We start from the raw sequence: 26,346 nt of genomic DNA, 5'->3' as shown, positions 1-26,346 counted from the left end.
AGATCGTTAGTGACTTTGGTTAGGGCCGTTTCTGTGGAGTAAAGGGAGCGGAAACCAGACTGTAAAGGGTCAAGGAGAGAGTTCTCGGAGAGATGGCGGATAAGGCGGGAGTAGACCAAGCGTTCCAGGAGTTTGGAGATAATGGGGAGATTTGACATGGGTCGATAGTTGGCTGCACAGGATGGGTCCAGAGATGGGTTTTTTCAATAGTGGGGTTATGATAGAGTGTTTGAAAGAGGAGGGAAAGACCCCAGAAGAGAGGGAGAGGTTAAAGATTTTAGTTAGGTGACAGCTGATAGCAGGAGAGAGAGACTGGATAAGGTGTGAAGGCATGGGGTCACTAAAGCAGGTAGTGGGGCGGGCGGAGGAGAGGAGCCTGGAAACCTCATCCTCCGTTACAGGCTCAAAAACTGAGAGTAGTGAAGAGGAGATGTGGCTGGGAATTGGATCAGAACTTTTAGGGGACTGGAAGAGGATTTCATCACTAATGTCATCGATTTTAGTTGTGAAGTATTTGGCCAGGTCTTCAGCACAGAGATCAGTGATTGGGCACGTACTTTAGGCCGAAGGAGAGAGTTGAACGTGTCAAAAAGGCATTTTGGGTTGTTAGACAGAGAGCAGATGAGGGAGATAAAATATGTTTGTTTAGCGAGATGAAGAGCGGAGTAATAGGATTTAAGCATGAATTTATAGTGCAGATAATCTGAAGAAGTCTTAGTTTTCCTCCACAGACGTTCAGCACACCTAGAGCATCGCCTGAGAAAGCGGGTTGTTAGCGTGTGCCACGGTTGCTGCCGTCTGTGTCAGGAGGTTCGTGTTTTAGGGGGTGCCATTTGATCCAGGGTAGACTTTAGGGTGTCATGGTAATGTTTGGCTGCTAGAATAGGGCAGGAGAAAGAAGAGATTGGTGATAGTGAAGATTGTAGAATGTCTATAAATTGACTAGTGTTTATGGCACGCAGGTTTCTGTAAGTGTGCAAGGCTGGAGTGTCCGGAAGAGGATAGGAGTTACTGATAGAGAAAGAGAGAAGGTTGTGGTCAGAGAGCTCAAAAGGAGAATTAGTGAATTTAGAGACAGAACAAAGTCTAGAGAAGATCAAGTCCAGTGTATTCCCATCCTTGTGTTAGGGAGAGTCAGTAAGCTGTGAAAGGGCAAAGGAGGAGGTTAGAGACAGAAGTCGAGTGGCAGAAGAGGAGATTGGGGTATCAATGGGGATATTAAAATCACCCATGATGAGTGTAGGTGTTTCTGAGGAAAGAAAGTGAGGGAGCCAGGTGGCAAAATGATCCAGGAACATTTGGGGAGAACCACGAGGACGATAGATGACCGCCACTCTGAGAGACAATGGGCAGAAGAGCCTGAGGGTGTGGACCTCAAAAGAGGGAAATGTGAGTGAGGATAATGGGGGGATGACTTGAAAAGTGCATTGTGGGGCTAGAAGCACCCCAACTCCTCCACCATGCCTGGTGTCAGATCTGGGGGTATGGGGAAAGTGAAAGGCACCATAAGATAAAGTAGCGAGAGAAGCAGTGTCAGAAGGTTGTATCCATGTTTCTGTGAGAGCCAGCAGATTAAGAGAATTAGTGAGAAATAAGTCATGAATCTGGGTGAGCTTATTGCACACAGATCGAGAGTTTAGGAGAGCGCAGGTAAAGTTTGTAGTGGTTCCGCAAGAGGCAGGTAGTGTAGAGCAAATATTAGTGAAAGGTGGGCCAGGGTTAGGAGCAATGTCCCCAGCAGCTAAAAGCAGAAGAAAGAAGGAGAGCAGATGGTTGGGTGAAGTGATGAAGCGACTTCTGTGCTGTACCATGGAATGAGGTGACTTTGGGTTGTTTATGATGGTGAGCAGTGCATGCGAGCAATACATAGGTGAGGGAAGCAGGCATGGACAGATGTGTATAGAGTCCACCGGAGAAATCGGTGGGGGATAGAAGAGAAAATGTATCGCAATGATGTAAGTAATAAGTGTGTGCATGTTTTTTTTTTTTTTTTAAAGAGTGACTTACTTTTGTAAGTGGGTACTCCACTTCCCAGCATTTGGAACATTTGGTTCCAGATGCTGGATGCGGGCTTGGGGGATCTCCACACCTCGTGACGTCACAGCCCGCACCCTCAATGCAAGTCTATGAGAGGGGACGTGACGGCCGTCATATACTCTTACAAAGACTTGCATTGAGGGGCGGCGCATGAGGTCACGAGGGGGCATGGTGACCCCCGAAGTCCACGCCCATAGTTTAGAACTAAATGTTTAACCCCCTAAAGGACATCTGCAGCGTGATTAACACTTATCCCCTATCCACAGGATAGGGGATAAGTGTTTGATCGCGGGGGGTCCGACCGCTGGGACCCCCTGTGATCTCCTGTACGGGGCCGCGGCTGTCCCGTGCAGGGGGTGTGCCGGCCGCAGCATGACGTTGCAGCCGGCACGCCTCCTCCATACGTCTCCCCCATAGAACTGTATGGGGACGGGGAGGAGACGGGGCGTCACCGTCGCCTCTAGGTCAACGCTACGCACCTTAGCGCTCACCATGAGCGCTAATGGCGGTGCCCCGTTAGGGAGATCGTGGGGGGGTCCCAGCGGTCGGACCACCCGCAATCAAACACTTATCCCCTATCCTGTGGATAGGGGATAAGTGTCATACCGCTGCAGTTGTCCTTTAAGTACGCAGGGTTTTTCCGTTTTTGCAATTTCATTTTTTCTTCATCACCTTCTAAAAATCATAACGTTTTCAATTTTGCACATAAATTTCCATATGATGGCTTATTTTTTGCGCCACCAATTCTACTTTGCAGTGAAATTAGTCATATTACCAAACAATCCACAGCGAAACGGAAAATAAATTCTTTGTGCGACAAAATTGAAGAAAAAATTTCATTTTGTAACTTTTCGGGGCTTCCGTTTCTACGCAGTGCATTTTTCGGTAAAAATAACACCTTATCTTTATTCTGTAGGTCCATACGGTTAAAATGAAACCCTACTTATATAGGTTGGATATTGTCGTACTTCGGAAAAAAATCATAACTACATGCAGGAAAATGTATACGTTTAAAATTGTCATTTTCTGACCCCTATAACTTTTTTATTTTTCTGCGTATGGGCCGGTATGAGGGCTCATTTTTTGTGCAGTGTTCGGTACCATGAAATGTCGCTATGCTATAGGGGTCTTGAGCTACTGCCACTTAACAAGAATATAAGATTATGAGCCTGGAAACTTGATATTTTGGTGGAGACGACATGGTACCCACTTGAGATAGTGGCATATGTGCTGTTCAACATATTATACAAATTTTACAGTGTGGCACGTGTATACACAGGGAGAATACGATAAGGTTGTCATTTATGCGACTGCACAGTATAAATGTTTGACGCTTACCTATCGTTTCAAAGATTTTTTTTTAAACCTGCATGGTTTTATTGGATTAACCCTTCTGAGTGCTGACAAGATGATTTCAGTGCTCTTCCTGTTGTTAATGGGCCCCTGAGAGTCCCTTCCCTGAAACACTACTATTTTATTCTATCCATTTCAGGGTGCAGAACCATTGCTGGGCTGTTTGTTACTTCGTCTCTTACTTCTGTCGTCAATCATAGCACATCACATCACCTACTTCTCTCTGCTATGCCATGATGTAGTGCAGGTGAAAGTGCACTGAACGGGCTGGTACTGGTGCTGGGCTGATCACTTAAACAGTACACTACTATAGATGGCATGTGGAGGGAGAAAAGGTTATGGATGCATTGGGTTTTTGCAAGGTGCTATGTGAGCAGAAAGGAAAAAAAAAGCAGGACCACAAGGAAAGGGTTACCCAAACCATTGAGCATGCTTGCAATGTGCTGAGGAAATGATTTATAAACTACACTACTATACATGGCATGTGGGAGGGAGAAGGAGTTCACTGTTTGCAAAAAAATAAACAGCAACAGTAAGGTAAGGAAAGGGTTTCACTAAGCACTGAACTGCTGTTGAGGTGAGATTAAAGTCTTATTTATTTTGTATGATCAGTTCAAATTCCTAGAACACTCACGGTTAATCAATTTCTATCTCTCCTGCTTATTGCACATGCTAAGCCCTGCCCCCCCACTTGTTCTGTTCCGATATATAGCTGTTACTAGAAGCATATTTAGCCTAACAGACAGTGGGCAGCAGTTTGCGGGGAAGAGAGACACCTAGTGGACAAGATGTTCTACTATTTAAGTAATTTTTGGTAAATAAAATGATTTGCCAAATGTAAGGAATCACATAGGCGATAATATTGAGGGTAGTTGTTTAAATCAGCTGTGACTATTTACTGTTGCTTTCCCTCTTGGCACCAGGTACTGCCTGATGGCTCCTATGTTAAAAGTGGATCTGAGAAGATAAACTATTTCAGCATGATTGGTGTGAGGGTTGACATGCTCACAAGGGAGGTGCTGGAGCCATTGATGAAGGCCTGTACCATCTCTGTCCGATACTCCACTGTGAGACGCCAGTCAGAGTTAAAACCAGGGTATGTTTGCCAGAACTTGCTGACCATATATATCGCTTGTGTATAAATCATCAATTGTGTCAAGTGTTTTGAGAATTCTATTCAGCCATTTTATATTAAAGGGGTACTCCACTCCCCAGCGTTCGGAACATTTAGTTCAAAATGCTGCGTGACAACGCCACGCCCCCTCGTGACATCACACCCCGCCCCCTTAATGCAAGTCTATGGTAGGGGGTGTCACGCTCCTCCCATAGACTTGCATTGAGGGGGCAGGGTGTGACGTCAGGATGGGGTGCGGCGACCCCCGTAGCCGCACCCAGCGTTCGAAACTAAATGTTCCTAATGCTAGGGAGTGGAGTACCCCTTTTAACACCTGCTTTTGGAAGACAACTAACATACCTGCCATAATACCTACCTCAGAGTTCGTCACCCAGCTTCTCAAATCAATTGAAATGTAAATTTCCCTAGTTTGACTGCTTTCTGTTCATGGTTTCCAGAGCAGCAGCACATAAATATTGAAGGCTGTAGAGCAGATGGTGTCAGATTCCCTTTAAGGGGGCTTCTATTACTGAAAAACAGCTAGGTAATGGTTTCTGCCCTATTAAGAAAACATTATTAGTAACTTGAGTTAGTCATCTGTTTTTATTTGATATTGTAAATGTATTTTTATTATGATTTTTATTTTCCTCAGGGATAGAGAACCAAAAATTCTTGATTACCAAACTCAGCAACAAAAACTCTTACCCCTTGTGGCCACATGTTACTCCATCAGTTTTATGGCTAAATATTTGGAGAAGTTTTACAAAGACTCATACAGTGAGATTAGAAAGGAGAACTTTAACTCTCTCCCAGAGGTAATTTTATGGTTTGTAAAATCTTGAAACTCCCCTATTCTATAACTTAACCTGAATACAAATTGTGCTGCCAGCCATCCATACGTGCGGATCATGCTGCCTATGTTCTGTGCATGAATCAATTACTTAGGAAGTCACATTGTACTGATGGACATCTCAAAAGCCTTGGCGTGCGCAACATTCACAGAATAAGGTGCCGTAAAGTGCACCTATACACTGCTGATGGATCCAACAGGGCTGAGGAAGGGAATTGGATTTCTTTGTTAATGCCTTGCTCTCTTATTGGGATTGCTTTTATTGCTGGAGGAAGTGATGGTGATAACTAATAATATTGTATTCTGAAATTGCTTAGAGTAAAATTCATTATCTGTGACAGTGGGGATAGGTTCTCATCAATGCACCTTCCAAAGACCAGCCACATAGAACTTCTGCCCTTAACTCACACCATAGAGTGTCATATAAGATACAGCCTGTCAACTTTTACAAGCAAGAGAATAGGGTCAGGCTGCTTTTTATAGGACACACTAAAGAATCTGCATACACAAGAGAAAGGCATAGTCAGGGGAGGTGTATAACTCTGCAGCTGATCAGTGCCTGAACTTGTCTACTATATCACTGCTCTCCTGATCTCTATCCCCTTCCCACAATTGTGTGTCCAATTGAGAAGGCTGTTCCTACAATAGGGCACAAGGGTATATTTGCAGGATGACACAGGCTTAGGATCAGTGCCTGTGTCATCCACAGTGGTAGCTGGCTGCCGCAAGTTGACAGGCTCTTGTAACAACCCTTTTAATGTTGCAGTCAGTATCAACCACAGTATCTAGCAGGGTGACAAAGAAAAGGGGCTCCCTCTGTTCCCTATTGGCACCCAATGGTAGCAATGGCAACAAGAGGCCTATATCACAGCAGCACATGTTTGGTGAGACATATAGCAGAACAAAGGAGAGTGGGACTTGGAGTGAGGAGTGGAAGGGTCTGAGAACTGCCAGGAGGAATCTGATAGATCATGTAATCCTGTTCTTAGGATCAGATTAGTGATCACATTTCCCTGCTGCAAACTGAAATGTATGGATGCAGCTAAACTGGAATGAGACAAATTACACTGTAGGTTAACTGGGGTTAGTTGGCATTATATTGGCAAAGGAACAATAACTTGGGTCTCTTTGAATGTCTGAGCTACTACAGACAGTGTTGTCATAGGATTCTGTCTGCATTACATATCAACATCAGCTCACAGGTTCCAGAAGGGACTTTACCTGCTGAACAATACCAGGGACTCCTTCATTCTTGCAGTCTACGTGGTCCTACCCCCACAAATCCTTAGACATGTCTCTAGACAAATAGGTAGATACTATGTAGATTGTATAGCATTTTTAGAAGCATGATGAGTAAACAAATGACTGATCAAGTTGTTATATTCTGTATACTCAGCTCCATGCTCTCGCATCTGGAATAAAGGCTTTTGCAACAGAGATCTGTTCAAATGGGGTAGAAGTCTGCCGCAAGGCATGTGGGGGCCACGGCTACTCCCTCTACAGTGGTTTACCCTCTCTCTACACCAAAGTGACTGCTTCATGTACTTATGAAGGGGAGAATACCGTCCTGCACTTGCAACTGGCAAGGTAACTCTATATAATTAATATCTAGTATCAACCAAGAAGATATCCTTAGGTTTTGTCTCAATCTTTATTTATTTGATTTTTTTTTTTCTAGGTTTTTGATTAAATGTTTTGCTGGTGCCCAGTCAGGCAGACCATTGCCAACCAGCATAGCCTATCTATCTTCTCCAGCTACTGGTAATTGCCAGGCAAGGGCACATGGTGACTTCCTGAATCCGGAGGTGTACTTGAAGGCTTATGAGTTTAGGGCATACAGGTAGGTGATAGCTGTCTCTGACATGCATCAACATTTATCAATACTTTAGCACTTTACTTACATTCATGGGCGTAAATGTTGGCACCCCTGAAAATTTTCTAGAAAATGAAGTACTTCTCACAGAAAATAATTGCTGTAACACATGTTTTGCTATACACATGTTTATTCCCTTTGTGTGTATTGGAGCTAAACGAAAAAAGGGAGGAAAAAAAGCTAATTGGACATAATGTCACACCAAACTCCAAAACTGGGCTGGCCAAAATTATTGGCACCCATAACTTAATATTTGGTTGCACACCCTTTGAAAAAAATAACTGAAATCAGTCGCTTCCTATAACCATCAATAAGCTTCTTATACCTCTCAGCCGGAATGTTGGACCACTCTTCCTTTACAAACTGCTCCAGGTCTCTCTTATTGGAAGGGCGCCTTTTCCCAACAGCAATTTTAAGATCTCTCCCCAGGGGTTCAATGGGATTTAGATCTGGACTCATTGCTGGCCACTTCAGAACTCTCCAGCGCTTTGTTGCCATCCATTTCTGGGTGCTTTTTGATGTATGTTTGGGGTCATTGTCCTGCTGGAAGACCCAAGATCTCGGACACAAACCCAGCTTTCTGACACTGCGCTGTACAGTGCGACCCAAAATCCGTTGGTAATCCTCAGATTTCATGATGCCTTGCACACATTCAAGGCCCCCAGTGCCAGAGGCAGCAAAACAATCCCAAAACATCATTGAACATCCACCATATTTTACTGTAGGTACTGTGTTCTTTTCTTTGTAGACCTCATTCCATTTTCGATAAACAGTAGAATGATGTGCTTTACCAAAAAGCTCTACCTTGGTCTCCTCTGTCCACAAGACGTTTTCCTAGAAGGATTTTGGCTTACTCAAGTTCATTTTGGCAAAATGGAGTCTTGCTTTTTTATGTCTCTGTCAGCAGTGGGGTCCTTCTGGGTCTCCTGCCATAGCGTTTCATTTCATATAAATGTCGACAGTTCACGATTACACTGATGCTCCCTGAGCCTGCAGGACAGCTTGAATATCTTTGGAACTTGTTTGGGGTTGCTTATCCACCATCCGGACTATCCTGCCTATTTCTGGCACCAGGTGTGACTGCAATCTTTCAGGTCCTCTAAAGAAGGGATTGTCTTTTTATCCTTGTCTGCTTATTATTTTCCGCCTGAGTCCCAACATAAAATCTGTACAGGGTCCTCCATCTACCATGTTTTAAATTCTGGGGTCTACTCAGGTGGCAGATGTGCATTTGGACCCCCTGACATCTCAGCGCAGATGCAACTGCTTCACCCCCTGTAGCTACACTCATTTGCAGTCCTGTAAACAGGGTTGCTAATATTTAATGACATTGCCTAAATAACCAGACCTTCAGGTATTATTGCATTGGTGGCATTGTCTGGTTGATCCTTAAAGGGGTACTCCACCCCTAGACATCTTATCTCCTATCCAAAGGATAGGGGATAAGATGTCTGATCGCTGGGGACCTCCGGGATCTCGGCTGCTGCACCCCAGTCTGAAATTCGCTATGTGCCGGATGACTGGCGATGCCGTCACGCCCTCTCCCAAAGACTTGCATTGAGGGGGTGTGGCCATGTCACCAGGGGGCATAGCCGTCACGCCATGAGCCTTGGGCGCTGCACCCGACGCTCTAAATGAACGCCGGGTGCAGGAGGGAGATCACTCTGCCATGTAAATCCATGGTTTCTATACCTTGCAATGATGAATATCAACAAGCTTAAAGGGGTACTCTGCCCCTAGCATCTTATCCCCTAGCCAAAGGATAGGGAATAAGATGTCAGATCGCGGGGGTCCCACCACTGGGGACCCCCGGGATCTCTGCTGCAGCGCCTCGCTTTCATTACTGCACAGAGCAAACTCTCACATTTGGTGCCAGAAATGGCCCACCCCCTCCCTGCCATATAAAAGCACAGCTCTACGGAAATGTTCAATTTTAGTTGTAAGGCTTACGGTTCTGGTCCGAATGCCACATCTGGTCCCAAAAATTTTATGTTAAGCAACAGGATGACAGGTTTAGTGCGTAATGCCCGGCGATACAGGGGCCGGAACATTGTGACGTCATGGCCCGCCCCTTAAATGCAAGTCTATGGGAGGGGGCGTGATGCTCGCCACGCCTCCTTCCACAGACTTGTATTGAGGGGGCGGGCCGTGACGTCGCGATGCTCCGGCCCCTGTATTGCCGGTCATTACGCACAGAGCGAGTTTGCACTGTGCAGTAATGATAGCGGGGTGCTGCAGCGGAGATCACGTGGCCCCCCCAGGGGCGGGACCCTGGTGATCTGACATCTTATCCCCAATCCTTTGGATAGGGGATAAGATGCTAGGGGTGGAGTACCCCTTTAAACCTTCTGCATAAAACTGGAATTACTTGGTCTAAGTAAATACCCTCAACATGAAGTATTAAGCCTAATCAAAAACATAACAATTATATGACCACTCACAGTAATAGTACTGTAGTGATGTGTCTAAGAAAAGTACAGTAAGTTGTCCAATGGAAATCTACCTTGGCATACAGTTTCACATTGTCTGCTCTTGAAGGTGAAAAAAATTATTACCGCGTTCTTTGTAATCGTGGAAAATCATTACTACTTCGGTGATCTGAACACACTAGGCACAAGTAAACAGCCACTGTGCACACGTACAAGCTTAATGTAGTAATAACTTTCTCTATAGTTTCGACTTCTCCTTTTGTATCCACGTTCTAATAATTAATATTTTTGATATATAATACAATATTTTTTCAGCCTTATAGCATCTGCAGCACACAAAATTCAGAACTTACTACAGTCAGGAGTTGAACAATACCTGGCGTGGAACAGCACCTCTGTGGAGTTGGTAAAAGCCTCAATAGTAAGTGTATAGTGATATTATACCGCACAGACTCTCTGCTCTTTCATTTCAGTCTAATCTCCAGGGACCACACTATCTCGTACAATCATCTTAAATAGCATGCACACTTTGACACGAACCTGCTTCCTTTAAGAAATAAATGTGTTGTGTATAGTTTTCTTTAATTTATAGGCCGACCTTACCCCACGTTCCATGCACGGTCTATGGAAGCGTCCCTATAGAGAATGCATGCCCTCCCCACACCCCATGGAGCTAGGAGATTCAGGCCCCGTTCTGGATATAGCAGGGGGTCCCAGAGGTCAGACCCACCGTGATCAGACACTTATCCCCTACCTTATAGATAAGTGATACGTTTTCAAGTACTGGAGTACCCATTCAATATTACCATGGGAACACTGGGTATCTGGACACTCAGAAGCAAGCTATGCTAAGAAAATCAAAAAAACATTGGGGGATATTAATCAAAGTTGTCTATGTCCCGCATCAATATAGACCAAACTACAGAATGTTAGTCTGGTCTATTGTGCACCTAATTTATCAAATGGCGCACAGCTCTTGATAAATTCTGTGCACAGACTGCATGATCTATGCTTTAGTCTATATTTAAACCTGCTCCAACATGGTCTGACATTTTGGCGTACTTTCAGTCGCTTTTGATAAATTCAGCACCAATGCATTTTTCAATGCATTTCCGTCTAAAATAGACTAGCATGCATCATGTTCTAAAAATCCTCTAGAGCAAAAGTCGCAGAAAAGTCGCACATATTTAGACTGCGACTTTCTGTGCGACAAATTTAGACAAGAAAAACCAGTCTAAATCCTTTGATAAATCTCCCCCATTGTATTTATGTATAAGCTTTAATGAAGAAGGTGCAGGAAGGATCTACTTAAGATAACTCTTTGCAAAATATCTATATATTTGTTTTCTATAACAATATTGTCCCGTAAATATACATAGACAAGCAGACACTATCAACTTTCCTCATTCAGGTGGTTTCTACAGAGGGCATTGTAGGCCACCGTATACCCATACAGCGGTGTACATCAGGTTTACATAAGGGGTATCTGACCTAAAGATTAAAAGATATGAACAGAGTCTAAAGTAAGTCTCTTCTTCACAGAAACCATTTTAAATTTTAAAGGGGTATTTCAGGAATCAAAAAAACAGGCTTTTTATCTTTAAAAGACAGCACCCTCCTTGTCTCCACTTTGGGTTTGCTATTACAACTTGGCTCCATTCACTTCAATGGAGCTGAGCTGCAGAACCACACCCAACCTGGAGACACGGAGGGTGCTGTCTTTGAAAGAAAAGAGGCCTGTTTTTTTATTCCTGTAATACCCCTTTAAAGTTGCCTATTAAAGGGGTATTCCAGTGGAAAACTTTTTTTTTTTAAATTAACTGGTGCCAGAAAGATAAACAGATTTGTAAATTACTTCTATTAAAAAATCTTAATCCTTTTAGTACTTTTTAGCAGCTGAATACTACAGAGGAAATTCTTTGCTTTTTGAATTTCTTTTTAGTCTTGTCCACAGTGCTCTCTGATGACACCTCTGTCCATGTCAGGAACTGTCCAGAGCAGCATAGGTTTACAATGGGGATTTTCTCCTGCTCTGGACAGTTCCTGATATGGACAGAGGTGTCAGCAGAGAGCACTGTGGACAACACAAAAAAGAAATTCAAAAAATAAAGATTTTCCTCTGTAGCAAACAGCTGCTAAAAAGTACTGGAAGGACTAAGATTTTTTAATAGAAGTAATTTAAAAATCTGTTTAACTTTCTGGCATCAGTTCATTTAAAAAAAGTCTTCCGCCGGAGTACCCCTTTAAACATTTTAGTTGGTCATTGAATAAAGTCACAAGTTGTTTAGCTCACCTCCTCCTTGTGTCGCACGGATCCTCACCCAGCCTGGTGATGCACATAATCCATGAGAAAGAAGCAATACGATCCAGCGTCACTCGATAAAACTTCAAACTTTTATTAAGCCATTTAAAATTCCATGATACCCCCCGGGTTTTCGCTTCATAATATATGCACACATCAACTCGCCACATAGGGATACAAAACTTAAAGGGGTAGTCCAGTGGTGAAAAACGTATCCCCTATCCTAAGGATAGGGGATAAGTTTGGGATCGCGGGGGGTCCGACCGCTGGGGCCCCCTGCGATCTCTCTGTACAGGGCCCCGGCTCTCCGGCCAGATAGCGGGTGTCGACCCCCGCACGAAGCGGTGGCCGACACGCCCCCTCAATACATCTCAATGGCAGAGCCGGAGATTGCCGAAGGCAGCGCTTCGGCTCTGCCATAGAGTTGTATTGAGGGGGCGTGTCGGCCGCCGCTTCGTGCGGAGGTCGACACGCCCCCTTCCCGCGGGCTGTCGGGGCTCCGTACAGGAGATCGCAGGGGGCCCCAGCAGTCGGACCCCCCGCGATCTGCAACTTATCCCCTATCCTTAAGATAGGGGATAAGTTGTTCACCACTGAGTCACCACTGGACTACTCCTTTAAGTCTATGAAAGCGTGGGAGGGTGACCTCAGTGGCACGATTTCTGTACTGTTGTTAGCGAAGGTAGCTGGCAGACGTCTTTGATAGAGACTTCACTTAAAGGGGTACTCTGCTGAAAAACTTTTTTTTTTTTTTTTTTATCAACTGGTGCCAGAAAGTTAAACAGATTTGTAAATGACTTCTATTTAAAAATCTTAATCTTTCCAGTACTTATCAGCTGCTGTATAGTACAGAGGAAATTCTTTTCTTTTTGAATCTCCTTTCTGTCTGACCACAGTGCTCTCTGCTGACACCTCTGTCCATGTCAGGAACTGTCGAGAGCAGGAGAGGTTTGCTATGGGGATTTGCTTTTACTCTGGACAGTTCCGAAAATAGACAGAGATGTCAGCAGAGAGCACTGTGGTCAGACAGAAAGGAATTTCAAAAAGAAAAGAACTTCCTCTGGAAAATACAGCAGCTGATAAATACTGGAAGGATTAAGAATTTTTAATAGAAGTCATTTACAAATCTTTTTAACTTTCTGGCACCAGTTGATTAAAAAATAAAAATGTTTTCCGGAGGAGTACCGCTTTAAGATTCTACACGAGACCTATCTAGTCCCTACATCTTTGCAGGCTATTTTCTCTGCAGTGTCTCCTCAGTGAATTACGTAGTACTATACCCTGTAACAACCGCCTTTTGGTCACATTTTTTGGACATTTTGTATAACATTATGCCGTATTGTGTCCCTCGGACCCCGGCATTTTGCCTTTTAGGCCATAATCCTTTTAGAATGAAGTATCGTCCTTTCTGCCTTTGTCAATTTATTTTATCTAGCTTCCCAATGGAAATCACCCACCCACTGCTTCACTGCCTTTCTTTGTGCTTACATTTTCCATTTAATTATGAGAGGGGGGAGAGTCCAACTGTGTTTGTACTCCATTCTGTATTTTACCTATGTTTTGTACTTCTGTGTCTATATCTACATGTAATGGTATCAGTATTTTGTTATTTCTCTTCTTTGCCTGATAGGGCTGTTCTTGCTTTTTTGTTGGCTTGTACTGGCAATTTTTTATATTTCAATAAACGCTTCATGGTTTGACGTTACAATTCCATGATACAGGGAAATGCACACCACCTAACTGTGACCACACCACTGAAGCCGAACGCTTTTCACGCGCATGCGCACCCGAGCGTCCGGCTTCAGTGGTGTGGTCACAGTTAGGTGGTGCGCATTGTCCTGTATCGTGGAATTTAAAATGGCTCAATAAAAGTTTAAACTTTTATCGAGTGACGCTGCATGGTATTGCTTCTTTCTCATTGGTCATTGAATGCATTCCCCGAAATCTTATGTCTTTTAGGCTCATATCCATTTCCTGACTGTAAAGATTTTCATCTCGGCTCTGAATTCGCTCCCCGATCAGCCTGACCTAAAGACGTCTCTGAAGAGGCTGTGTGACCTGTATGCATTGCATGGAATATTCATAAGTGCTGGTGACTTCTTACAACATGGACATCTGTCAGGGAAACAGCTGGACATGGCCACTACAGCTTACCTGGGCCTCTTGGCTGACCTCCGGTGAGGAACCACATTTGTGCAGTTTGGCACGTCCCATATCAAAAAGTTGTACATTATTAATATACTTGGAATAAAAGTATTTCAAAGATTTACTCCATGCTAAAAAAATTTCTCTTGTAGGAAAGATGCAGTTCTGCTTGTTGATGCTTTTGACTACACTGATGAAGAGTTGTTATCGGCCCTCGGGACCTATGATGGAAATGTGTACCATAACCTGATCGATTGGGCACAGAAAAATCCTGAGAATAAGAAGGTGAGGACACGGGTTGGGTTTAAATGGAGTGTTTTGGTCAGTATTTTTAGGCAAAACCAGGAGTGGAGCAAACGGAAAGAAAAACTATAACCCTTTTTGTTTTGGACCCACTTTTGACCAAACTGACCAAAATACAGTGGGGGGATTTATCAAAATTTGTACAGAAGACATGTTGACTAGATTCCCATAGCAACCAGTCACTGCTTCTTTTATTTTTAAGAACTTTAAAAAAAAAAAAAAAAAATTGCTCTAATTGGTTGCTATAGGCAACCAGTCAATTTTTCTCTACACAGGTTTTGATAATCTCCCCGAATGTGTGGACCCAGCCTATACATGATGGCTACTCCTTTTTTAGCATTTGGTCTTTTTAGTTGGCTATGGTGGAAATGGCAACTATTTACTGACTCTCAGCGGTCAGATCATTATATGAAGTTGTATTTGCCTATGCCTTTTAACCCCTTAACGTCAATTGACGTAAATGTACGCCATGGTGCGGTGGTATGCACCATGACGTACATTTATGCTCCGCCATGACCGCGAGCACCGGTCCTGGCTGCTGTCACGCGTGGATGTCCGCCATTTACCCCTCAGATGCTATGATCAATACAGATCAAGGCATATGCGGCAGTGCAGTCGGTAAAATGGATGATCGGATCCGATCTGATCATCCATAATGGCGGACGTAGGTCCCCTCACCTGCCTCCATCTGTCTTCTGGTGTCTTCTGCTCTGGTCTGAGATCGAGCAGACCAGAGCAGAAGATGATCGATTAACACTGATCAGTGATATGTCCAATGCATAGCACTGAACGGTATCAGCAATCAAATGATTGCTATAAATAGTCCCCTATGGGGACTTTTAAAGTGTAAAAAAAAAACAAAAAAAAAACAAAAAAAAAAAACTCCCCAATAAAAATGTAAATCAGTTTTTCCTATTTTACCCCAAAAAAGCGTCAAACTTAAAAAAAAATTGGCCTGGTCCTTAAAGCCAAAATGGGCCTGATCCTTAAGGGGTTAAAGGGGTTGTTCAGCAAAAGAAAAAAACTCTGTATAATAAAGCAACTTACTAATATATTAACCATAGTGCAGTGATCTTCAGTTTACAATGTTCTCCTCATTGTATGCTGTGACAGCATGTCACAGGCTCTGAAAGCAGTCTGCTTTGTCCCTCCTTTCCTGTCAGCATGGGATGAGACCAGTGATGTGAAGGGGGAGCTGTTATTATTGCTTATTAGATGTATGACTCATTAGATAAGGCAGCAGAGAGCTCCTTCTTACAGAAACTGAGAATGGCCTTCTTCCTGCTCACATAATTTACTGCAAGGCAGTCACATAGACTTGCAGTATGTGACCGTTTCGATCACAGGGTTTAGAGGCAGAAGAGAGCCAAAGTCTGTCTGGGCTTGCTGGGAGTTGTAGTTTTGCAAAAGCTGGAGGCACCCTGGTTGGGAAACACTGCCCTGGAGAATGGCACATGTATGTCATACTGCTTTACATGTTGGTCTTCTGTTTGATGGGGCACTAATAAAAATCATTTAGTTGCATTTCATGGTGATACTGGATATTATATTGTGGAGTTGATAACATTTCTGTTTTTCATTTTCTTGCAGGTGAATCCAGTATTTGAGACTTACCTAAAGCCATACTTGCAAAGCAACCAATCCAAATTATAAAAAGGACCCAAAGGCCACATAACATGATTTTAGGGTCTCCCATTGTAATTGATGTGTCACAACTCAAGGATGCTTTTTCTGATGTTAAGAATCTATATTTGCTTGGAATGTAATGTATATAGGGGACTCTCCTCCCCAACCAATGTCAGAGGAAAGAAGGACATGTTGGATTTTTGTGTTTCTGAGTATCACAACTCTTACCAGAAAGATCTCTGTACTGTTCAATGTGTTTGTACATTCTAATCAGATCTCCCTTAAGCCGCCTTTATCAACCTTGGGATTGTTCTGCTGGAAAATCTGTTGGAAAACTAGAGAAACAAAAAGAACTACGATACCTGTCCCCAGGTTGTGTGTGTGCTATTGCAGCTTAGTTCAATTAAAGTGAAAGGAGCCAAATTGTAATACCACACACAACCTGAGGATAGATGTGGTGCTGTTTTTTATTTTATAGAAATCAGCTGTTTTTCATTTCCTGGATAACTCCTTTTAGACACAAATTTAAACAACTTCCCCTTTCTTATTTGTCTGAGTATTTTTAAACAGATTTTTAACCCTGCAAACGTATTGCCCTGTCCTGGTTACCACCTAGCCATGCTTTAACCCCTTTAAAGGGGTATTCTGGTGGAAACAATTTTTTATAAATCAACTAGTGCCAGTAAGTTAAATTGAAAAAATCTTAATCTAAGTATTTATCAGCTGCTGTATACTACAGAAGGAGTTCCCCCTGGAGTTCTTTTCTGTCTGACCACAGTGCTCTCTGCTGACACCTCTGTCCATATCAGGAACTGTCCAGAGCAGGAAAGGTTTTCTATGGGGATTGGCTTGTACTCTGGACAGTTCATGATACACACAGAGGTGTCAGCAGAGAGCAGTGTGGTCAGACAGAAAAGAACTCCAGAAAGCAATACAAATTCCCCTGTAGTATACAGCAGCTGCTAAGTACTGGAAGGATTAAGTAATTTACAAATCAGTTTAACTTTCTGGAAAAAGTTGATTTGAAAAAAATGTTTTTCCACTGGAGTACCCCTTTAAGGACGCAGCCTGTTTTGGCCTTTTTTCAAATCTGACCTCTGTCGTTTTATGCATTAATATCTCTAAGATGCTTTTACATATCTGTCTGATTCAGAGACTGTTTATTGTAATTTGTCACATATTCTTCTTTAAGATAGTGGTAAATATTCATCAAAGCATCATTTCTTTGTGAAAACTTGAAAAATTTCATGTATAAAATTGAAAAATTAGCATTTTTCTAAATTAGAATTTGTTTGAAAGAAAAAATGATTCCAAATAAATGGCACGTTGATCCATACATACAATATGTCTACTTTATGTTGACATCATAAAGCGGACATGTTTTTACTTTTTGAAGACACTGGTGTGGTGCTGTGCGGCGTCCGTTGCTGCCATGGCACCGTGTCTATGGGGAGGCGCAGTCCCTGGGACTGGTCTGAGTGGCATTGGAGCTGCTCTGCCAGTGGGTCGTTCCCCCTGTGAGCACTGGTGTTGCGGCGGTGGTGGTTGCCGCCCAGTGCTACGACATTTTATGCTAGGGACGTTAGGGACCCACTCTAAATAGGTGGCCTTGACGTGGGCTTGCACTTTTTGATCAAAATGTATACTAACAACCTGTTAGTTTTTGAATGAATGCTGAGAAGCAAGTAGATCAAAATACAAAATGTGGATGTGCGACCATGTCTGTCTTCTCTATTTGAACTCACATATGTCTACTTTATGTTGACATCATAAAGCTGACATGTTTTTACTTTTTGAAGACAGAGGGCTTCAAAATACAACAGCAATTTTTCACGAAAATTTCTAAATCTGAATGTTTCATGGACTAGTTCAGTTTTTAAAGTGGATTTTTAGGGGCCTTCATATTAGAAATCCACCATAACTTACCCCATTATAAAAACTGCACCCCTCAAAGTATTAAAAATGTAAAAGGAGAAAAAGCTACCCAAAATGTGTTATCCATTTTCTCCCAAGTATAAAAGTACCCCATATGTGGATATAAAAAGCTGTGCGGGCGCACAGCAAAGCTCAAAAAGTAGGAATCGCCTTTTGGCTTTTGGAAAGAGTATTTGGCTGAAATAGTTTTTGGGGCCATGTCGCATTTACAAACCCCCCATGGTCCCAGAACAGCAGAACCCCCCCCCCCCCCCACATGTGACACCATTTGAAGAAACTACACCCCCCCCCCAAGGAATGTAATAGGGGTACAGTGAGCATTTACTCCCCACAGGTGTGTGACACAATTTTGGAAAAATGGGCCGTGAAAATGAAAAATAAATATTTGGCACTTTAGTCTAAAAATTTTAATTTTCATAATGGATAAGAGGAGAAAAAGACCCCCAAAATATGTTACCCAATTTCTCCCAAGTATAGAATTACCCACTAAGTGGGCGTAGAGTGTTGTGCGGGCACACAACAGGGCTCAGAAGGGAAGGGGCGTCATTTGGCTTTTGGAGAATTTGGCTGGTATCGTTTTTGGGGGCCGTGTTGCATTTACAAAGCCCCCATGGTGCCTGGAAAATGGAAACCCCACATATGTGACTATTTTAGAAACTATACCCTTCAAAGAATGTAATAAGGGGTGCAGTGAGTATTTACACCCCACAGATGTTTGACACAATTTTAGAACAGTGGACTGTGAAAATGAAAAATTAAATTAAAAAGAAGAAAAAAGCCTCCCAACTTAATTTTTCCCAAATATGGAAATACCCCATATGTGGACATAAACTGTTGTGCAGGCGAATGCAGGGTTTAGAAGACAAGGAGCGCCATTGGGCTTTTGGAGGGAGGGTTTGGGCTGAAAAGGAAGTCGGGGGCCATGTCGCACTTACAAAGCCCCTGTGGTTCCCGGACAGTGGAAACCCCTCCCCATGTGACCTCATTTTTGAAACTACGACCTTCAACGAATGTAACAAGGGGTGGAGTAAGTAAGCATTTAGACCCCACAGGGGTCTGACAGATTTTTGAAACAGTGGTCTGTGAAAATTACAAATGTAATTTTTCATATGCACAGCCCACTGTTGCAAAATTCTGTCAGACACCTTGGGGTGTAAATGCTCACGGCACCCCTTGTTACATACCTTGAGGGGTGTAGTTTTCAAAATGGGGTCACATTTGGGTGTTTTTTTTCAGAACCGCTGCAATGGTCATCTGCAGGACAGGAACTTATTTGCATGTATGGTACCAGCTCCTATTCCCCAGTTCTTAAACAAATATCAAGGAGCAAAACCAACAACCTAATAAGGACCTAGATAATATTCTAAGACCCTATAAAGAAATATACATTTTAATATACATTATATATCTATATACAGGGTTATATCTATATGAGGGCAGAAATTTGTACTTTGATTGTGCTAAGTCTAAGATGCTTGTCTAGGCCTGCCTGTAAGAAGTCTTAGATTTTAGGAATATCAGAGGCTTCTGGCACATTAGCAGAAGAGCAAACAAAACTATAGTATGCTTTCCAAGTCCTTAGATAAATCTGAGAGGCTACCTTTTTACATCTAGCTAGAAAAGTTGTGACCACATGGTCCGAAAGTCCCGGCCCCTGACGTAGAAGGTTTGGGGACTCTGGAAGTTGTCTAGTGTTCCCCCTGGATCCTGCCAAAGCCACATAAACCAGATTCTCCTGGGCCAGAAGAGAGCGATAACTCTCACTGGGGCCCTGTCTTCTCTTATCTTCCTCAATACTCAATCTGCTGGGGAAAGGGATAGAAATTTTAACCGGCTTCTTGTTCGACCTGAAGGCAAAAACATCTATCAAAGGAGTACCCCATAGATGACAAATCTGGGAGAACACTTTTTGATCAAACTCCCACCCCCCCCTGGTCCAGGCTATGTCTGCTTAAGTCCGCTATGCAATCCTGGGAGCCTTTCAGATGAAACACAAACAGGGATGCTAGATGCAATTCCGCTAATCTGAAAAGTTGATTACAGGTTCTCATCAGAACAGGAGACCTAGTATCCCCTGATTATGTAGGCGACCACCAAAAAGTTATCGGTTATGAACTTAAAATCTTTTTCCTGCAACCAGGAGGAGAGACTGGGAGATGGCAAAAGGACTGCTTTCAGCTCTTACGTTTTGAGACTCTTGGGATTCCTCCGAACTCCACTAATCCTGCAGAACTAGAGGTCCACCATGAGACCCCACCTCCAAGGGCTTGCCTCCGTGGTGAGCAGGAACTCGTCTTTCTTCACTTAGGGGATCCCTCTCTATGTTTATTAGGTCTTCCCACCAAGAGAGGGACCTTCTTACTGTGGCTGACCGAACTAACCATTTGTCTAGGGAACTCTGAGACCTGTCCCATTGAGATAGAACACGCTCCTGCAATCTTCTGGATACAAGAGGTAAGAAGACCCAGCACTGAGATGGCTGATCTGAGGGACACCTCTCCTATCTCTGAGTTGTGAAACTTTCTTCTGAATCAAGGCTATCTTTGGTTGAGGAAGGAAAGAGATCTGGCAGGTGGAATCTAGACCTATCCCCAGGAAGGTACAAATCTGGCTCCAAATCAACTGGGATTTGTCTAAATTTAGTTTCAACCTGAATTACAGAAAAATTGCCTGCACTTCTTGAACCTGCTTTATCAGGAGCTCCCTTGAATCTGAGATGATCAGGAAGTCATCCAAGTAAGGGACTTATACCACATCCAGCTCCCTCAGATGGGCCATCGCATCCACCATAAGCTTTGTGAATGCCCGAGGTGCTTGGGACAGACCAAAGGGAAGGGCCTGGAACTGCGGGTGCACTTGGGAATTCTCTAAAACCACTGCCACTGTGTAGTTTCGGTGACCATAAAACAATTCTGGCTTAAGTTCAGGATAGCTGACTTAATCGTTTCCATATGAAACTTCTCATATTTTTAGGGAACGATTCAGTAGCTTCAAATTGATAATTGTATAAAAACAGGGTCAAGTAAAACCCCTGTCGCTGTTCTTGCACCGGAACCTGAGCCAGAACCTTCTTCTCAAGTAGGGAAAACACTTCCTTCTCAATGGCAGCTTGCTTCTCTGGGAAAGGGTGAAGGGCTTTGATTACATATCTGGAAGTTGGAAGACAAGATAACATAATTTTTAAACCTTGCTTTATTGAACCCAGTACCTTGCAGAATTTTTTCCCACTGTAGAAAATAATAGGTCTACCTACCTCCCACTGGGAACCTCCTGTCATTGCTGACTAGACTTCTTGACTGTATCAGGGGTGGTGAACATGAATCCCCTACCTTTCTTCTGGCCCCTCCAATCTCTAGATTTAAAGGAACCTCTACAAAAATGCCCCTCCCCCGAAAAGGCTTCTTATTTGGAAAGAAAGGGATAAGGGAAAGCAGTAATACTCTTCTTATAAGAGGCCTTTTCTAGGACCTGGTTTAATTATTTTCCAAACAGATAGCTACAGCTACCCTCACATGGTAAAGAACATAGATTTAGAGGCTACATTCCCCTTCCACTCTTTCAGCCACAGTGCCCTTCGAGACGAATTTTAGAAAGCTGAGGCTCTAGCTGAAAGCTTTAGGGTATCTGCAGAAACATCAGATATAAAGTCCACAGCAGCTGCCAGGGTAGGGATGGATGCAAACAGTTGTTCTCTAGGGGTACAATTCTTTATCTGCACCCCCAACTGGTCAATCCACACTAAGGCATCTGGCTACTGAAGTGGTGGCAACAACAGGTCTGAAAGAACTGGCAGCAGGCTCCCAAGTTTTCCTCAAGAACCTGTCTGCCTTTCTGTCCATGGGCTCTTTTGAAGAAGTGGTATCTTCAAAAAGATGGGCTGCTTTCCTAGTAACTCTAGCCACTGGTGGGTCAATTCTAGGGAACCTGTCACCATTCTCTGACGGAAACAGGGATTCACTGTTGCGAGGAAGAGGACTTATGCCGCTGAGGTACACTGTAAGTCCCACAATGACAGGGCCCCCACAGTCCCCATCCTTACATGCACCTTTTTCCATTAACAGAGACCCGTCCCATTCCTCCGCAGGACAGAAAACAGAACTAGGGAATAGGAGTGGTCTCTCCATGAGTGCCATCGTGGGTGATGGGGAACAAACGTAAAGTCCATTTCAGTGAGGACTGTGGGATAAATTTGGATTCCTGGGCAGCCAACAAACAAACTCAGGAATCAGTGGCTCAATCATCCAGAACTGGGGTCCAGATAGGGTTACCTAGGAAAGGAACTGGGGGAATTGTACAGGGGGGGAAAGGAGAGTGGGGGCAGGGTCACTAGTATGGGGGTGGGGCCTCTACTCGCTTTGCCCTACGGCGCCGTCTTCTAGGGGGTCATCACTGGATGATAAGGGGGAGAAGGAAGAAATGTGGGGTCTTTCTTCTCTCCCTCATTGGCGTTCTCTGTGTTGGAGGCAAGCACATGGCGTATGCCTCCACCCCCGAAAAAAAAGCCTTCAGTGCAATCTGCACACAAGGTACGGTCTGGCCACACAGCGCATAAAAGACGTTGGTAGCACGGACCACAAACACCCCTCAAAAAAGTGCAAAAAAACCCCAAAAAACTGCACTCTATAAAAAGGCAGGGAAAGGCAGCAGACCAGTGTTCTCCAAACTGTAGCCCTCCAAATTTAGCAAAGCTACAATTCCCAGCATGCCCAGATAGATTGGCTGTGTGCTCAGTGCAGCAGAATCCCATTCATATCAATGGGACTCTGATGCAGTGGAATGTCCATGCTGAATATTGTTACAGAATTTTGCACAGACATTGCACCGTGATAACATAGCCTTAAAGTTAACTACAATGGCCCTAATTTACTATTGTAAACCGACTTGTTTTGTCGCTATGTGCACCAGAATCTGGCTCATTGCGCAACAAATTCTGTCTACGCCAGAATTCAAAAAGCCCGATCACCTCTCCAATTTACTCAGAAAAGTGGGTGTGGTTGCCAAAAAGGGGGCACGTCCAACATTATTATAAAATCCCAACATATTTACTAAGGTTTCTGCAGAAAATGTGGTGGATTTGAGCTCTGGAAAACCCCACAGCATGTTTAAAAAAACAAACAAAAAAAAAAATAGGTAAACATTAGTAAATACCGAGGAAAAATACCTGTTGGAGAAAAAAAAAAGACAAAAAAAAACTACACTCCACTCTTAGTAAATCAGGGCCACTATCATTGGATACACTGTTAAAACCTGTGGCTACTCCCAAGCTCGCTGCTAAAGCAAGTATTCAACGGAATTTCCGTCCGTCCGACAGACTCCCATGGAATTTCTGGTAATTCTCTAGGCTGCTCGCTGTAGCAGAGGGCTATAGAATTGCCAGGAGTTTTATAAAGTACATCCTGCTGCCACATAAACATTGTAGTTTCAATTTCATGTTATGGCTGATGAGTGTACATGTAACATTTGCTGTATAGTGCATACACCTATATTAGGAAATGACCTCATTCATAATTCCATTTTTGGAATCAATCCCTTTATGATCGGGAACAATTAATTAAGGCCGCATAACGTTTCTTACATATGGGGACCGGATCCGGCTGGGAGATGGGAAAACCGGGTGCTCCAGTATCCCAGCCGGACCTGGCTCCCATCTCATTCATTTGAATGAGTCGACCGGAGTTAGATAGTATATGAACAATGATCCCTTCTCCAAACACACAGCGGGATAATCAGGCGCTGAGACAAGTTCAGAGTAAAGGAATTCTATTACCTACAATGCAACGCGTTTTGTGGAAAAATCCCCTTCCTCAGGACGCGTTTTGCTGAAAATCCGCTTCCTCAGGACGCATTTGTGGTATACCACTGTTTTAGTCCGGTCACAAAACCGGATCAGGGGCAATAATAAGCCGACCAGAGTCACTATCTGACTCCAGAAAGATAAAAACTGGAGGATGCACTCTGTAGTGTAATACCATGAGACCAATGGTAATGCTAAATGTGAACTGCGCTTACCATGGATGGTGGTACTGAGAACCAAGTACAACAATGGGATTGCAAATGTAGAATTCAAGGTCTCTGCAACCTGAGGAAGCGGATTTTCTGCAAAACGCATTGCATTGTAGGTAATAAAATTCCCTTACCCTGATCTTGTCTCAGCGCCTGATTATCCCGCTGTGTGTTTGGAGGAGGGATCGTTGTTCATACACTATCTGACTCCGGTCGGCTCATTCAAATGAATGAGATGGGGCTGGGTCCGTCAGGGACACGGGAGCGCCCGGTTTTCCCATCTCCCAGCTGGATCCGGTTCCTGTATGTAAAAACGTTATGTGAATGCAGCCTTATAGAGCAGTGTGACTTTTTAGGTCAGGGTGGAATTGCATGTATTAAGCAGACAATGTCAAAGAAGCTCCGGACAGGCGGATCTTTTTATTAGAATATCATAAGCAGGCAATACATTATTATTTAATTTTAAACCAGATTTACAAAATAATAATTCCATCAGTTATAATTAAAATCTATCTAGAAAAAAAAAATTCTAATCTGAGAATAAAGAGGGGTTTGGTCACTTGTATCTGCATAGATTTGGCCATTAAACCTGTACATAACTCTTATTCTTACCAACTAATACTGAATACGCGAATTGAATCACAATACAAAACCTTTCCTTAGCCTTCGGCCTGACTATTGGTTATTACCGGTTCTACTACATGGCAATTGGGCAGTAAAAACGATAAATGGATGAAATCTGAATTCTACTGCGGTTAATGAGCAAATATAGAAATTTAAATATCTGGGATATATTCATGAGCACTGTGCGTTCATGTCTACTGTAAGGTCCTCTTCACATATGTGCGTCGCCCGGCGGCGTTTCAGTCCGCCGCTGTGGAAAAAGCACTGGAGGGAAAATGACTGTAGAGCTGATCCCATTCATTTACATGGGACAGTTCAAATTCATCCGGCGCCTCATGTTAGACGCCAGACGGTGGAACGCGCTGCATGGGCGCCGATCAAGTCACTACTTTCCTACGTAGCGGTCGTGAATTGTGGTATTCACTAAAACATTTAGCAGCGACAATTGCTGTATGCAATTCCCTGGTATCAGGTTGCAATGTTTTTTAGTGGGATTACTGTCAGGAAATGTTACCCTATACCAATGTTTCCCAACCTGGTGCCTACAGCTGTTGCAAAACTAAAACTCCCAGCATGCCCGGACAGCCAACGGCTGTCCGGGCATGCTGGGAGTTGTAGTTTTGCAACAGCTGGAGGCATCCTGGTTGGGAAACACTGTTCTCTACCTATAGCTCTGCAATATAGCAGATAGGGGGCGGAACTGACCCTTCTTTTTGCACTTGCATCTTTCCATGTTTCCTGTATCATTAAACACCAATATTTCCCACGTGCTTGAACTTTCTAATATGACCGGTGCAACTGCAGAAGAAAATGGATTGGACCCGTGAATAAGAACCCAATGCGATCGCTAGGTGAAATATTTTTATCGCGGGTAATTCTTAACACTTTCGTGAATTGTACAGCTATGTATATATGCTGTCATTTGTGCTTTGAAAAACTTTTATTTTATTTTTTTTAATAAAAAAAAAAAAAAATCCTAAAATCTTTAGACCTTTTCTTGCTAGATTTTAGGAATCCTAAAATCTTCAGAGCTGTAAAATAAGGACTTTTTTTTTGGGGGGGGGGGGGGGGGGGAGGCCGTAGCAAAGGCTATAGACCAAAAAATGTCTTTTGCCATCTGGGACATACTGTGGACCATTTATAGCCCAAAATGTGTCGGTACAAAGGAACGTAAACAGCAAAAAATTTAATAAAATAAAAAAGGCTCTACACTTATTTTTATGGCTGTGAAATACATGTGGGCACCAAGGAACATTTTTCCATTGATTTTAATAAGAGTTCAATGGGACAAATGTAGGCAGTTTTTGAGTCGTGAGGCCGGCTGTGGATGGACCTAAAAATGCCCAAAAAACATATAGGGAGATTTATCAAAACAAGTGTTGAGGAAGAGTGGTGCAGTTGCCCATAGCAACCAACCAGATTGCTGCTTTAGTTTTTCACAGGCCTTTTACAAAAAAAAATGAAGCTGTTTGGTTGCCATGGGCAACTGCAGCGTTTTTCCTCTACACAGTTAATAAATCTCCTCCATAGTGTCCACATGGCCTAAGGCTGCATGCAGACCACCATATTATGTCTCCATACATATTTATTACATATTTATTAATGGTACATTCACACTTGCAGCATTTGCTGCTGATCTTGCTATCCATTGACTTTAAAATCCGCTGCGAGTTTGAAACAAAATACGCACGTGTGAACGAGCCCTAAGGGTAGGGTCACAAATAAGGGATCCACCAGTGGCCCGACCCTTTA

At 43.3% G+C, this 26,346-nt stretch overlaps 1 protein-coding gene across 7 annotated transcripts in view; it reads left to right on the top strand.

Moving 5' to 3' along the window:
- Positions 1-18,211, top strand: part of ACOX2 (acyl-CoA oxidase 2) — a 53,722-nt gene extending 35,511 nt beyond the window's left edge. For 4 of the 7 annotated variants that reach the window (XM_056524471.1, XM_056524473.1, XM_056524474.1 and 1 more), the window contains exons 7-14: positions 4,314-4,486; positions 5,157-5,319; positions 6,751-6,941; positions 7,033-7,194; positions 9,972-10,077; positions 13,918-14,135; positions 14,256-14,388; positions 15,997-18,210. In XM_056524471.1, coding sequence (XP_056380446.1) covers positions 4,314-4,486; positions 5,157-5,319; positions 6,751-6,941; positions 7,033-7,194; positions 9,972-10,077; positions 13,918-14,135; positions 14,256-14,388; positions 15,997-16,059 — 1,209 coding nt within the window. In that variant the 3' untranslated portion in view covers positions 16,060-18,210. Of the gene's footprint in view, positions 1-4,313; positions 4,487-5,156; positions 5,320-6,750; positions 6,942-7,032; positions 7,195-9,971; positions 10,078-13,917; positions 14,136-14,255; positions 14,389-15,996 lie in introns of all 7 variants that reach the window. The other 3 variants (XM_056524475.1, XM_056524476.1, XM_056524470.1) reach the window with 2 other exon arrangements.
- The last annotated feature ends 8,135 nt before the right edge of the window (positions 18,212-26,346 follow it).

This window comes from Hyla sarda, chromosome 6 (genome assembly GCF_029499605.1).
Source record: "Hyla sarda isolate aHylSar1 chromosome 6, aHylSar1.hap1, whole genome shotgun sequence".
Classification (NCBI taxonomy): Eukaryota; Metazoa; Chordata; class Amphibia; order Anura; family Hylidae; genus Hyla; species Hyla sarda.
This window is presented reverse-complemented; position numbering and strand designations above follow the sequence as displayed.